Source organism: Phocoena sinus, chromosome 12 (genome assembly GCF_008692025.1).
Source record: "Phocoena sinus isolate mPhoSin1 chromosome 12, mPhoSin1.pri, whole genome shotgun sequence".
Taxonomy (NCBI): domain Eukaryota; kingdom Metazoa; phylum Chordata; class Mammalia; order Artiodactyla; family Phocoenidae; genus Phocoena; species Phocoena sinus.
The window spans coordinates 15,113,243-15,128,845 of record NC_045774.1 but is presented as its reverse complement, the minus strand read 5'-3'; the positions used below and the strand labels follow the sequence as shown (position 1 = coordinate 15,128,845).

Sequence of the window (15,603 nt, the reverse complement as noted above, 5' to 3'; positions counted from 1 at the left end):
TCAGACACCACGCAGGGCCCTTAGCCCCTGTCGCAGGTATTTAGACACCATTCTTGAGGCTCAACAAATGGGCCCCTGTGTCCTCGCCGTCTTGCCTTCCCACCTCCTGTTTAATCACAGGGAATGTTCACTGTTTCAGGAGATACAGAGTTTGCTCACCAACTGGAAGGGGCCAGACCTGACCAGCTACGGGGAGCTAGTTCTCGAGGGGACCTTCCGCCTCCAGCGGGCCAAGAATGAGCGGACGCTCTTCCTCTTTGACAAGCTGCTTCTCATCACCAAGAAGAGAGACGACACGTTTACGTACAAAGCTCACATCCTGGTAGGTCCGAATAGAGGTCCCGGGCGAGGACTGGGGCGCTGCTTCCATCCTTTTGCGAGCCTGCCTCCCCCTCTCTGCCCGCCCCTCCAGTGCGGCAACCTCATGCTGGTGGAAGTGATCCCAAAGGAGCCCCTCAGCTTCAGCGTCTTCCACTACCAGAACCCCAAGCTTCAGCACACCGTTCAGGTACCGGCACCCCCTCGCCTCCCCGCCCTTGTGCGTCACGCCTGGAGGCCTTTGCAGGACTTTCTGGCCACCCCCCGTGTGTCCCATCCAGTCGGAGGGTCTTAGGCGTGTCTGTGTCTTGCGACTGGCGGGGTGGCATGACTGTCCACGTCTCCTCCTGGCAGGCGAAGTCACAGCAAGACAAACGCCTGTGGGTTCTGCACCTGAAGAGGCTGATCCTGGAGAATCACGCGGCGAAGATTCCAGCTAAGGTAAGACCGTGAGGGCCGCAAACAGTAAAACTGAAAGGGATTCAAGTCCCAGAAAGACGGCAGCAGATGTGCATCTTCAAAATTAAGACAGTTGAGAGGCCACGTAAGAATCAACCGAATCAGCCATTGGTACTGAAACGATTCATATGTAGGGAGACTCGGTGGAGGGTTTTTGGTTTGTTGTTGTTTTTCCTTTTGTGGCTTGGAAGAAGAAAAATAAGGAAATGACTGTAAGGGAATTTCTAGAGAACTAGTAGAAAATAAAGGCAGTTGTGAGAATTATTCAAAGGTGTGCTAAGCAGCTGGGGTGGAGAAAGCTGGCTTAGGCTCTGTGGGAAGCAAGGCCCAGACTCAGCCGTGAAGGAATTTGCAGACCAGGGAGCTGGTCATATAAATGATGTGATGAATTAATAGAGGTGTAAAGCCAAGTATTGTGGAAGAATAAAGTGTTCGATTTTACAGTCGAGTGAGGAGAGGAAGGAAAATGCCTGTTTGCTCAGTCTTGAAGGATGAGGAATTTTTTTATTAAGTGGGGGAAAAGAAAAAGGGAAACCAAGCTGAGAGAACAGCGTAAACAAAAAACAAGGAGGTGTGAACAGGGGCCCTGTGTTCACAGCACACAGAGTGTGCCCGGACGGAAAGGTCGAGTCCTCAGGAGATGGAGTAGGACGTAAGACTAGAAAAGTGGAAAGCAGTCAGCCGGCCTTTGAGGGGCTTTGAAGACAAACACTGAGGAGCCTGGATTTTCGTGGTGGGAAACTACTGAAGGCTTTGTGGGGTGGGTGGCGTGGGCCGCCCCGTGCTCCGAGAGTGTAACTTTGGGACGGTGCGACAGTTCAGCTGGTGGAGTGTGAGTGGCGGCAGGAGAAGAATTAGCAGGCTTCCACAGTGGCCTAGAAGAGAGACGAGAGGCACTGCCGGGGAGCATAAGAGAGGGGGGGAGAGGCAGAGCCCATCGTGGAACCAGAGGGAACAGGATTTTGCCCACCAAGTGAATGAGGAAAGGGAGAAATAAAAGTCAAGGATGAGTCAGGAGTTGGGCCAAGAGGATAGTGTTGTGAGTTCCAAGACGGGTTGCCCAGGGGAGGGACCGATTGGATGGGCCTCAGAGGGAGCAGCAGGGACACGTGTGCAGGGGCGGCTCAGCTGCAGGGAGAGACGCAGGTCTCTCCACACAGTCACCGAAGCCCCGAGATTTGATAGGAGGACCCACACAAACGTGTAAAGGAAAGACGGACCCCTGGGAATCCCAACATCTAAGTGACCAGCAAGGGTTGGGGGATTTGCAGAAGAACCAAAGGCAGAGCAGCCGAATGAGGCAGTAAGAAAACCGAAGGAGAAAAGTGTGGTAACAAAGGAATGAATGTCACCGAGAACGAGTGGAGTAACCATCTCAAAGCCTGCAGAGATGAAGACAGATTCGAACAGAAAAGTACATATTAGATTTGGCAACTGGGAGATAAGGGCGAGAGGGCAGTGGGTGGACAAGCAAGGGAGAAGTAAGGAACAGACTGGGTGTAGCCTTCTTTTTTAAACAAAGTTCAGAAGAGACAAACGGTGCTAGTTTGAGGGGAGGTAAGATCAAAGCAAGACGCTTTGCCCTCATGAAGAATAGGGTGGACATGTAGGCTAAGGGGACAGGGAAAGAGAACAGGAGACAGTAAAGATAAGAGGTGGAACACCCCTTGGAATGTGACCCCAGGGAGATAGCAGAATAGGATCATCCTTGACCCCCGAATTTCGGGGATGGGGGCATGTACTGTAAGTACAGTCTAATAAAAACATTAGATCGTGAACTTGATGCTGGAAGCTCAAAACTTCTTATTTACTGAAAAAGTATGCAAGAACGGCTAATGCACGCCTCCATATGTTTGCAGTATGGCTTTTGAAAACACTTAAAGGATAGAAGTAATCCCATTGGTCTTAGGAACCAGAAACTTGGTGCGGCTCCATACAAAGGTAATCAATCTATTCGCCTCTTCTACACTAATTACACTATTTATATTCACTTTACCAGTAGGTGTAGGGGTTAGTCTTGGAAAGGGTCAGAAATATCTTCCCTGAGCTGGGGGAGAAGAAAAATGAGAAAGGATAAACTTTGAGGTGGACTTGAGGGAACTTAAAGGGTTTGCCTTCACTGAAGTTGGTGGTAACGGCATCTGCTGGGTGAGTGAAGCAAAGATGGGGCTGGATGTCCGAGGGAAAGTGGAGGGGTTCAGAACACGTGCTAAAGAACACAGGCTAGGGACTTCCCTGGTGGCGCAGTGGCAAAGAATCCACCTGCCATTGCAGGGGACACGGGTTCGATCCCTGGTCCAGGAAGATCCCACATGCCACGGAATAACTAAGCCCGTGCGCCACAACTACTGAGCCTGCGCTCTAGAGCCTGCGAGCCACAACTACTGAGCCCACGAGCCACAACAACTGAAGCCCATGTGCCTAGAGCCCATACTCCACGTAAAGAGAAGCCACTGCAATGAGAAGCCACAACGAAGAGTAGCACCCGCTCGCCGCATCTAGAGAAAGCCCGTGTGCAGCAACGAAGACCCAATGCAGCCAAAAATAAATAACTTAAAAAAAAAAACTAGAAAGAAAGAAAGAACACAGGCTAGCGAGTCAGTAGGGATGACTACAGTAATCTGTGAAAGGATCCTAGGCCCACTGAAGCTGGCCACCACGAATGTGTGTGTTGATCCAGCAACTTCAGCATTAGTGTTGAGGAGCCATGGGGTGCATGTGGGTTCCCCAAGGCTGAGGACTGGCAGAGCGGTGAGGGTGAAGGTTAAGTGGGCATGGGAAGACAGTGCCACCCAGCATCCCACCTGCAGTGACTGAGCATGACTTCCAGGCTGAGTGGAGGGTGAAACCAACCGGGAAGATAGGCACAGGTTGAAGGATAAGTCAGAGAACTGGTTCAGCAAGAGTTAAGGTGGAGAGATGGAAAATACCGAGATCTGTAATTGAAGAGAGGACTTCTGGAGTCCTGCGGAAAGGGAGGGCACTTCTGGGTGATGATGAGGCTCTGGGGGTGGCTATGATTGTGTGTTACTCTTCTGGAGTGGAGGGAAGGGTGATCAGAAGTAAAGTGACAAGGAACTAAGGTGAGGGTGGAGAATGGATATCCACGCGTGCGGGGAAATGGTCCCTGCCCAGGCGAGGAGGAATGAAGTGGAGCAGTAAATGCGATGATGCTCGTGAGAGTAGAACTGGGTGGAAAATAAGGAGATCTGAGATTTCCGAGAAAGGAAAGTCTGGTTGCTCTTCGCATAGTTTTTGAAAAGTATTTGAAGCTTGTTCTCAGGGGCTATCAGCAGCGATTCGGTGCCCAGGAAATGAATGTGCATAGGTGTGTGCTTTGACTTAAGCGTGAGTCTCATCTCATCAGGGTGTTGTGAGGTGTCAGGCAGCTCATGCAGAGAGGCCACTGCATTTGCTTCATGGTTAGTCACTTGTTTGCTGGCCTTGTCACTGGCAATGCCCTTCTGAGCAACGGCAGTGTGTCTCTGATATGCCCCACCTGTTGTTTACCTGTCCCTGGGAAAATCAAAACTGCCACAGGGCTTCTGAAAATCAGTTACTGGCCGTTACAAAGTGAAACTAGCTTACAGACCTTCCTCTTTCTCCCACACTAGGGGTGTGTATTCCAAGCAGTTTTCCCTTTATGTTTTATAATGGTTAATAGAGTCACAGTAGAATTGTGCTTTTTTGGTCCAAGTTCCTGACCCTTTTAGGTGTAAATAGATGTAAACATTCTATTTTTTTTTTAGCTACAGCTTCTTGCGCACACATACCCTGTGCTGAGTACTTTATATTCTTATTTCACCCTTAGCAAAACACCTTACGAGAAAGGTCTTATTCTCTTATTCTTCTTCCGTCTCTGAGAAGGCTCAGAGACGGAAAGTAAACTGCCCAAGTTTATGCAACTAGTATACGACTGAGCCCAGATTCAAACCCAGTTCTTCCTGGGTCCAAAGTTGATCTTAACCACACTGTTCCTAGGGAAAATGAAAGCACACTTATTTGATATACTTTATCCACCATGAGCTAACGATAATTTTCTATTTTATTTAAGCAGGATTATTACTAAGTTGAAGTTTTCTCTCTTCTCAAGACTGTTTCTTAAGTTATTTTCTTGAAGCTTTCAAGCTATATTTACTCCTATCAAATAAAAGAATTACATAATGGGAACAAACATCAAAAAATGTACCACCGGGCTTCCCTGGTGGCGCAGTGGTTGAGAGTCCTTCTGCTGATGCGGGGGACACGGGTTCGTGCCCCTGCCGGGGAAGATCCCGCATGCCGCGGAGCGGCTGGGCCCGTGAGCCATGGCCGCTGAGCCTGCGGGTCCGGAGCCTGTGCTCCGCAACGGGAGAGGCCACAACAGTGAGAGGCCCGCGTACCAAAAAAAAAAAAAAAAAAGTTGTACCACAGTTCTACTGTTAACACAGCTGCAGAGGTTAGGTTCCTCGTAACCTCCTTCCATTCCTTTAATTCAGTGATAGTCTCTGGCTGACCCCTAGTGGAAAAATGTGGGAATAGACTTTTTTTGAATTAAATGTCAAGACCAGAAAAAAAAAAAAAATACTGAGTTCTCGAAGTCAAGTTTATGGATAGCAAGAAACTTGCTGGAAATTAGCCATATGGCCCATCTATATACGTGGTGTATAAACTAAATTTCATCCAGATTAGTTGGGAATAAGGTTCAGGTAGAGACTGCTTGCATTTTATATATTCGCATGGTTCTGCCAATGCACTTCACGGAAACTGAGCTAATGTTTGTGTCTGAAATTAACTTCAACTAGTAACCTCAAACTCTGAATGTATGATAGAAATATCAGTGTCATAAAAATCTAAGCATTTGTTTTCTCAAAACTCAGGTGACTGCATTGTTTTGTGGTTTGTTTTTTGTTTGGTTTGGTTTGGTTTGGTTGCCCCTTAGCCCAGACATTTTTACTGTGATATCATCACATACTGTGACAAAGTATTAGTAAAATTATTTTTAAAGTTATTTTTAGCATAATGTTTGTAGGTTCCGTTACACTACCTTGAAAAATGAAAATGACGTGAAAGAGGCGAGAAAACCTACCTAGTTTTTTTCTTCTTTGAATCCTCAGCAAGATGACTCATGTTAAGGCCATTAACTTTTCTTTTCACTGTTCCCTATACATCGATAACATATGGCAATAATGACACAAAAAGAAGCCTCAAAGCAATAAAGTTCCGAAGCTCGGGGGTTGAGTCGGGGAGAAGTTTGTATGCAGAGAAAGCAAGAGTCAAGGTCATCAGGGCCAGTCCCCTGCGGGAGTAAATGGTAACTAACTTGGGTTGAGTGCCTGTCATTTGGTCCTGGTAGCAACTTTGAAAGGTCGCTCCTATCTTACCATCTTAAGGTCGAAGAAACACATGCAGGAATATGAGAGCACCTGCCTAGTTAAGTGCTAAAGCCAGGATCACAAACCGTGTCCTCCGGGGTCCCTCTCCCACACCGCAGCTCTTTCTCCCCCTCTGGGAGTTTCTAGGGCACACACAAGTGATGGTAGGTGCAGGGGTGCTGCGAGAGTCAGCTGATGATAATCGCGTAGTATTTGGAAGGGCAGGGGAACTGTCCAGCAACTAGTTTGCATTCAGCTCAGAAGACTTATAATGCCCCAAAGATATGGGGAAGGCTGCTGGTGTAGATCCTAGGCCCTGTCCCTTGAGCCTTTGGTTCCATAGATCAGGGCTGGATTCAGTAGACTAGGGTTGGGTAGCAGGAATCTAGATTTTGATACGCTGCTCAGCCAGGTTTTTGAACCTTCAGTGAAAGTTTCTCTCTCTCCCTCTTATTTTCCCTTCCTCCTCCTACACCTCCCTGCCTGTGTCTCCTTCCGCTTCCCTCCCCCTCCTTCCCTTCCTTCTTTCTCTCCAGGTGAGGGCTGTAAGCTTAGCTCTGGGGCACCAGTGGTGCAGCATCTACCACCCACACGAGGACCGATGCTCATCTGTTGGAATCCCTTGAACTATGTGTTAATGCCTAAAAGAAATGAGTTTTGTTTTTGTTTTTTTTTTTAAGCTTTTCCAAAACCACTCACTCAGGTGGGATAAGACCTGTATTAGGATTGGTAGTTTAAAGAAGAATCAAAAAAAGGTCATTGCAATTATAGCTACACCTTCTTTCTTTCAGGCCAAGCAAGCAATACTTGAGATGGATGCCATTCGTAAGTTTTGTTTTCTACACAATCTGAAACCTCATTGTCTCCTCGTATCTCTCGAGTTTCTACAAGTTTATGGCAAATGTCAATTGTGAGAAAGCAGCAGCTCTCTATTCACTGTTTTAACAAACAGAGCCAGCGGACACTATACCCTCTTCCTAACCCATTGGCTTGTTTCTACAATAATTTCTCGGTTCATCTGTGAGCTCCCCGATGGCTTGCCGCTGGTCTCTGCATCAACACACAATGTAAGATATGCTTCCAGGGTCACCCTTGCCCCACCTCTGCCGCCACCAAAAATGATGGTCCCACAGTGCATTTCCCACCTCACTCCATTAGCGGAAAATCTATGTTGATTATCTGCAATAATCACGCTAACTAGATAGGTATTGGTTTTCCAGATGCAGGTCACGTTTTAAAATTACAACTGCCCCACATATGTTATTGTGTCTCTGGACTTCTCATAGCAGTCAGAGAATAAATATAAGTGAGGTCTCATAAAATAAGACCTGTTCGAAGCACTTATCACATCCTTGTTATCTCCCAGATTAAATAGAATTTAGAAAGAAGCAATAGCTTTAAAGACTTACAGCCAGGTCTGACAGAAACTTTTACTTAAAACTTTCTAAATAACTTACTTTTGAGGAATCTTTCCCCAAGAGCAAACGCTGATTCACCTACCCCACCCTACCCCAGCCCACCCCCCAGCCTGCCGGTTGTTAATTCTCCAGGGGGGGAAAAAATAAAGAAACATTACTGAAGTAGAAAAATGAGCACCGCCACTGTCACTGAGATTCCCCACTGCGTGTCCATGAGATCCCGAGAAATGATGCAAGGTGATCCCCACCAGAGAGCTGGGCTGGGGCTCCTTGCCCTGTGTTCTCTGAATCCGCTTATTTTATTCAGTGGAAATCTCTCGAAGATTCTTTTTACTGAGGTATAGTTGATTTACAGTATTATATAAGTTATACGTGTACAACAGTTTTTAAAGATTATACTCTAGTTGTAGTTATTATGAAATATTAGCTATATTTCCTCCGCCGCACGATATACCCCTTATTTCTTCTATAAATGTATATATAGAATGTATATAATATATCTGGGCGCTCTGAAGAGAGGGCTAGGTCATGGATGGGCAGGTGAGAATTAGGAGAAAAGATGGAGGAAGATGGGGATCCAGAGAGGTCAGCTGTTCAGTATGAGCAGCTACATTCAACATTGTTTATTTATTCCCAGGCTCTGAGCTAGCTCTTGGACACCATTAAGATTCTGTGAGCACACAGAATGATGTGAAGCCTCTAATCGGTGCCATGTGCCTCTCTGCCAGGCCAGGCCTGGGCCAGAGCAGCTCAGCCTCGGAAAATAACCTCACTTGCCCTACCCTGACTTTGGTCTCAGCTGGCTGTGAACAGAGCAGGCCAGTCCATTGGACCAAATGGCCTCTGACACTGGAGAAGTGTACGTGGTCTTTAACAGTCCTCAGAACTTTCTTGCACCTCAGATGCCCTTGAAGAGCCTTAACCCCGATTTGAAGAACGCCAGCCTACGGCTATGTCCTAAAATTGTTTACCCTCAGGCTTTAGGGTGCAGATGATCTTTGAAGACGCTGCAGTACTTCAGGATTAGACCAGATTTTCTTAATCCAAAACCTGTGTACCCCTTAGATGAAATAAAATGAAAACCCCTTGTCTGGGAAGAGAACCTAAACCATTCATCACATGTTCAAAGGAGCCATGTCTAGAAAAATATGGAGAGTCGCTGCCCGGGAGGAGAGCTTCCACGGGGGCAGGAAGGGCTCGCCTCCCTCCACCGCCACGCCTGGCACAAATGCCTCACAAAATTGCTACCTAGAGGGAATTCTCCATTTGGTTTTACCTTGACAGGGCCTCTGTTGTGGCCCATCACCGCAGTCTATCAGGGGCCTTGGTAGCAAGTTCAGCTGCAGGGATTTTTATGTTCATGGAACTGACTGACCACTGTGGGGCTTAGAGCCACAGATGAGTCTGAGTGGGTGTAGGAAGTTGTCACACGCTACACATTTGAACTAACTTTCTAGTAAGAGTAGAGCCAATGGTTATAGCTCTTTCTGCCAGAGTGAAAAAAAGAGAGTACAGAGAAAGAGTGCCTGTGTGTGCCTGGTGGGCGCTGGGCGGGGTTGGAGGAGGGGTTGTGGGCTAGCTTGCTAACACACTCCAGCAGTCCGTAAACAGAGAGTCTTGAGATGCATATTCAACACCAGTTATGGAAGGAGGGATTCTACCATGCCTGAGGAAAAAGAATAAATCCATAGGTATCAAAACGAGTCCTACCCATTTTCTGAGACGTTACGGAACGCTTCATTCTTATAGGTGCATGTGGTTCTTACGTTACAGATTACCCAGGCTTCTGTTACAGTCCTGAGGGAGAGACAAAAGCCTTTTGTGGCTCTAAAGATGGTTCTGCTTCATATCGGCTAAGAAGAAAATCTGGTAAATAGGATGCGGTAATCAAGATAATTATGGGGCGTTAGTCGTGAAAGTCCCTTTCAGTCTGACAAAAAGGTATATTCTTTCGGGTTTTTGAGCACACTGCCAGTTTGAATACCTTCGAGAATGCCTCCAGGTGGGGCTCTCAAGCTTTGGTTCTAAAACTCTTTCTACTTAACTCTCTATTTTCCAGTGAATATAAAAAAACATGTCAATCAACTAAGTTCACTTTGTATAGCATGTTATTACCATTGGCCTGCAGGTACTTAAATTCTCTTTACTATCGCTGGTGAAAAATTGTATCCTGTAAATGACGCATCCCAAAGAGTATTCAGACCTAAAATTTTAACACACATTTGCTAAACCAGACTTCGTGTGGTATTCCCTTAGCCCTCAGATTGTTTTTTTCCATTTAAATCGGCATTTATTGAGTATCTACCTGATTTCCTGCACTGCACTAGGAACTGGGAATGTACGAATAATACACAGGATTCCTGCTTGCAAGGAGTTTGTAGTCTAGTGGGAGAGTCCAAAAAAGGTTGAATAAATACCAGTTCGTACAATGGAGCTGTAGTAGAGGTTGAATGGAAGAAAGAGCGGGGAGACAAAGGAGAGAGGTGAACCCTCTAGGAAGGAGAGAGAAGGCCATACAGAGCAGAGGACCAGTACCCCAGATGGGATCTGGGAGCCGAGGAGCCTGATGGGGTGGGAATAGCACATGCAAAGGCCCTGAGACTTGAGCCAGCGTACCTTAGATCAGACAGCTGTTGCCAGTTGTTTGGCCTGGCTGCAAGGTGGGCCGGAGGTGGAGGTGGGCAAGGTCAATCGGAAAGAGATGTGGCTGGAAGTACAGATTGGGCCCTGATCGTGGAAGGCCGAGTAGGCCACGCAGAGGGTTTGAACTTTATCCTGCAAGCTATGGAAGGATTTTAAGCAATGAAATGTTTGCCTTTTAAAATGAGAGTTCTGGCTCGATGTGGAAAATGAAGTAAGCAGGGAGAATTGGTAGGAGGCTGTTCCTCTAGCTTGGGCGAGAGATGGTAAAGGTTTGCAATAAGACAGTGGTGATTGGGGTGGAGCGTTCCTCGGATCCCACAAGACCATGATGGATGAAAACAGGGGAAACTTAAAATGATGTCCTGGTTACTAACTAGGGAGGGTAACGTGAGTGACAACTAAGATAAGAATCCAAATGGAAGAGCAGATGGAGGAGACTGGTGAGCTGCGACTGGGACATGTTGAGTTTGCTGGGTCTATGGGCATGTTGGAGACACGTCAGATGGACAGTTGGCATCTGAGACCAGGGCTCTGGCAGAAGAATATAAAATTGAATATTATCCGCTTATAGGTGGTAGTTAAAGCTCAGAACATTGCTCTACTAGTTGGTAGGGTTGGTTTTCTGTTAGGTGACTCCAGATTGCACAGCTTACTATTTATCCTACAGTTTTGATGTCTTGCTGCTAAGTATCTCTAAGCAATCAGGATTTAGGTGAATTTGATAGAAAATTTCTAGAGCTCAATTCATTTGCCCATAACCTAATAATTCACTTATAAAGAAAAAAACTTGATTTGGTTTTGCAAATGATGCTGGCCTTATCTTTTCACTCAGAACCTTCCTCAAGATCGCATAAAGTTTTGAAGACCAGCGGTAAGTCCTAAAACAACTTTCTTTTTTCATTCTTGTTGATATCCACTAAGTCAAACCATACACAAAAAAATAAACACCAGATTAATTACAGATTGGCAGATTTGATTAACCCCATTATAAAATGTAAAGCTGAATGACATAAAATGTTTGCAGCATAGATAATGGGCATAAAAAGATGAATATCTGTGAAGGTTGATGTTAAGAAATCCCATATATCAAAAAGAAAGGACAGGGGCTTCCCTGGTGGCACAGTGGTTAAGAATCTGCCTGCCAGCGCAGGGGACATGAGTTCGAGCCCTGGTCCGGGAAGATCCCACATGCCACGGAGCAACTAAGCCTGTGCACCACAACTACTGAGCCTGCGCTATAGAGCCCGCGAGCCACAGCTACTGAAGCCCGCATGCCTAGAGCCTGTGCTCCACAACAAGAGAAGCCATCGCAATGAGAAGCCCGCGCACCACAACGAAGAGTAGCCCCTGCTCGCCGCAACTAGAGAAAGCCCGTGCACAACAACAAAGACCCAACACAGCCAAAAAATTAATTAATTAATTAATTAAATCTATTTAAAAAAAGAAAGGACAAAGGACTCTTTTTTAATAAATTAATTTTTTTATTATATTATAATTTATTTATTGTTTCTGGCTGCGTTGGGTTTTCGTTGCTGCGCGCGGGTTTTTCTCTGGTTGCAGCGAGTGGGGGCTACTCTTTGTTGCGGTGCCTGTGCTTCTCATTGCAGTGGCTTCTCATTGCAGAGCCTGGGCTCTAGGCGTGCGGGCTTCAGTGGTTGTGGCATGTGGGCTCAGTAGATGTGGACCCTTTTTTGAAAGGCAGAGAATATAATCGGGCAGTTTCACAGAAGAAACACAAACTGCCAATAAAATTTACAAATGGTCACCTGTATTAGTGATCAGAAAAATCATACATTTCAATGAGATAAATGGAAAGGAGAAAGCTGTGGGCTTGGCCAAAAGAAAAGAAAAACAGGCACTCTGAAACTGTTGGTGTATACATTTCTGCAAACTTTTTGAGGCAAAATTTGTTAATGCCCATTTAAATTTAAAATGTGTATTTGCTCTTGAACCAACAATTTCAAATTTTTCACCCATAGAAATTTCACAATGTACACTTCCTGTATAGAAGTGCTCACCCAAGTGAGCACAGATCTATGAGTATCTGTGTTCTTTGCAGAGTTTATATAACAAGACACCACATAAAATGCCCATCTAGTGGGAAATAGTTTTAAAAGTTGTAGTAAATTCTGGAATACTACATGGAATATTCTGCAGCTATCAAAAAGAATCAAATACGTATCTGTCTACTGATAAGAGTGTCTACATATATTTAGCAGGAAATTCAATTTTGCATATTACACCTTTAAGAGCAAAAAAACTGTGCACTGTTGTGGGATTGGGGCAGTGGGCATGGGACCTGGGAAGATGAACGTCAAACTTTTAAGTGTGGCTACCTCTGCAGGGTGGAATTTGTGGAGAGGGTTTGATCGCTTTTTACTTTAAATGCTTCTGTAATTAAACAGTGTTGAAAGATGAGACACACATGATCAGAGTATCATAAGGGTATCTATGAGGATGTGGCTAGTAAATCTCTCCCCACAATTCCTCTTGCACCCTCCTTAGCACAGTGCCAAGGTGACCCTGTTGATAAATGCTATATCTTCAATGAAAACCAATAGAATATTTAAAAATTAACAGAAGCATAATCTTATGTTTAAGTGAGTTTCATGGCTTAGGGCATGTCGATTATTTTTTCAGGTAATATATATTTGGGTGGGGGGAAGCTTTTGAAACGGATTAATATGAATTGGTCCATTGCTCTCAGGGATTTAAGGAAGATACTTATCACTCAGATACATGTATGGTTGTTTTACATGTAGTACAAGATCTATACTTGGATAACTGAGAGGCATTTTCTAAAAGTTAGGTCTCGAGCCCAGAGATGCTTGGGCTTCAATTATTAACAATAAGTTTAAAAGTCCTATAAAATATGAGTGCTTACCTATGTATGAGAGAGACATTTTTAATCCTCAAACTTAAAAAATAAAAAAACTTTTATTTTTCAGAGACAGTACAAGACATCCAAAAGGTAAGTACTGTTGACATTTCTTATTTGGAAATGTTTACTTTAGGTGCCCTTTATGCCTACCCTTTCCTTATATGTCTCATCTCCAGCTAATCTTCCAAGTGTAAACAATTATTTTACATGTTGAAATAGATTTAAGTTAGGGCTCGTCCTTATCAACTCTCCCCCCACCTCACCACCCCAGCTTCATCTCTCAGAACCAAGGCAATGATTTCTTCATCCTTCTGCCCCACCTCTCTATTCAGAAGCTATTACCTTAAGATGTAACACCCGGGCTTCCCTGGTGGCGCAGTGGTTAAGAACCCGCCTGCCAATGCAGGGAACACGGGTTCGAGCCCTGGTCCGGGAAGATCCCGCATGCCATGGAGCAACTAAGCCCATGTGCCACAACTACTGAGCCTGCACTCTAGAGCCCGTGAACCACAACTACTGAGCCTGCGTGCTGCAACTACTGAAGCCTGCGCGCCTAGAGCCCGTGCTCCGCAACAAGAGAAGCCATCGCAATGAGAAGCCCAGGCACCGCAACGAAGAGTAGCCCCCGCTCACTGAAACTAGAGAAAGCCTGTGTGCAGCGACGAAGACCCCAACACAGCCAAAAATAAAATAATAATAATAAAATAAATTAATTAAAAAAAAAAGATGTAACACCCACACAGGGCTAGTGTGGTGCACCCCACATTGCCCTGTGCCTCTGTGCATATAAGACTGAGGCTCTTGCATCCTGAGTATTTGCTCCCTTTTCAAAGCATCAGACTTCAATCACAAAGATCCCCGTCTAAGAATATGGTCCTGCTGCTGGTATAAGAGGTGTGATCATATGTGGTATAATGGAACTTCACTATATCAAGCTTTGATTTTTCTCCCTCCAATAAAAGGTTAGGAGAGGCAGAATACAAATGGTATGTTGTATTAGAAGATGTATATTCAAATTTATTACCTACGAACAATGCATATTGTATCCTGACCTGGGTAAACCACATCCAGTATGCCTGCTGATCAACTGGCTTACTTAACAGTGCTTAGGGGACTGAGCGCAGCTTCTCGCTTCATGCTCTGTATCTGTAGCAACGTGGCTGTGAAAATCTCCCCCGCGATTCTACGTGCTCCACTCCTTGGCACAGGGCCAAAGTGACCCTGTTAATAAATAATGTATCTTTCAGTTTAGACGCCTAAATGTCTAAAAATCAACATGGTCTTATCACTAAGCTATTTGCTTAAAATTACGGCATGTGGATTTTTTTCAGGTAGTACATATTCCTGTTTGAAAGCTTTTGAAATTTATTAACATGAATTGGTTCATTGTCCTGAAATATAGCATGAGATTTTGATTTTTTTAATGTACTTTGTTTTCATAAACAAACACTGGGACGGTGCCCTTGTAAGGCAGCCAAGCTATGATCTCAGAGCAAGCCTGGCTTAGTACCAGCTAGGGGAATCGCTCTATTAGTCCTAGAGATACAATCTCAAGAGCTTCTCGGAAACTTTCTACGATAGTGATCGAGTCAAGTCTCCATATGGGGACTAACTAAACCTTATACAATCTGAAGACAAGAAAGAAAGAAAACACCAATGTACTTTTTTCTTAGTGGTAAAATTCCATCTCCTAACAAAAATGAATGTATACTAAATGCAGGGAGAGATTAAAGAGATAAAGAGATTAACGTTTCTCCTAGAATATACCTTCTAAAGCCGTGTTTGTGTGTGTGTGCATGTGTGTGTAGAGCGAGAGATAGAGGGAAGGAGAGAGGGAGAGAGATTTAGCTCATATATAAACTGAGGATTAAGACATGGGTTCAAATCCATTTATGCCATTTATAAGCTGTATGACTGTAAGCAAGTTGTTAAACCTTACCAAGACTTAGTTTCCTAATTTATGGAATTGTTATAAAGATTAAATGCGATATGTTTTTTAATGTGCTTAGTACGATATTTGGCACAAAACAAGGGCCCCATAAATTAGCTCTTATTATGTTATTATTAAGTAACCGTAATGCTGAGAATGTGGAAAACTGTTCATCACGAGGGATCGACACTACATACTTCTGTGCTGTGTCCAATCCATATACTGATTATTTCTAAATCTAACAGCTTCCTCAGTTCTCCTAATGATTTATTTGATATAAAATTTCACCTTCCAAATTACTGCTAACTTCACTTCAAGTGTAGTTACCTTTTGGGAATTCCCTGGCAGTCCAGTGGTTAGGACTCTGCACTTCCACTGCCGGGGACACGGGTTTGATCCCTGGTTGGGGAAATAAGATCCCGCAAGCCACGCAGCGTGGCTGAACAAACAAACAAAAAAAGTGTAGTTACCTTAAAAATATACTTTGATATTAACAATTCGGGGTTTCTAATTTTCTAAAATGTCTGGGAATTTTTCTGGAATGAAAGATTTTAAGAAGGTATTACTTCTGACTGTTCACAGCATTGTTTTGTTACACTT

The 15,603-nt window shown here is 44.7% G+C and overlaps 1 protein-coding gene across 5 annotated transcripts in view; it reads left to right on the top strand.

Annotated features, from left to right (window-relative positions):
• Positions 1-15,603, top strand: part of PLEKHG1 (pleckstrin homology and RhoGEF domain containing G1) — a 237,122-nt gene that overhangs the window by 209,126 nt on the left and 12,393 nt on the right. For all 5 annotated transcript variants that reach the window (XM_032650792.1, XM_032650793.1, XM_032650791.1 and 2 more), the window contains 7 exons: positions 140-322; positions 413-508; positions 673-759; positions 6,923-6,956; positions 9,323-9,418; positions 11,025-11,063; positions 13,141-13,163. In XM_032650792.1, coding sequence (XP_032506683.1) covers positions 140-322; positions 413-508; positions 673-759; positions 6,923-6,956; positions 9,323-9,418; positions 11,025-11,063; positions 13,141-13,163 — 558 coding nt within the window. The remainder of the gene's footprint in view (positions 1-139; positions 323-412; positions 509-672; positions 760-6,922; positions 6,957-9,322; positions 9,419-11,024; positions 11,064-13,140; positions 13,164-15,603) is intronic.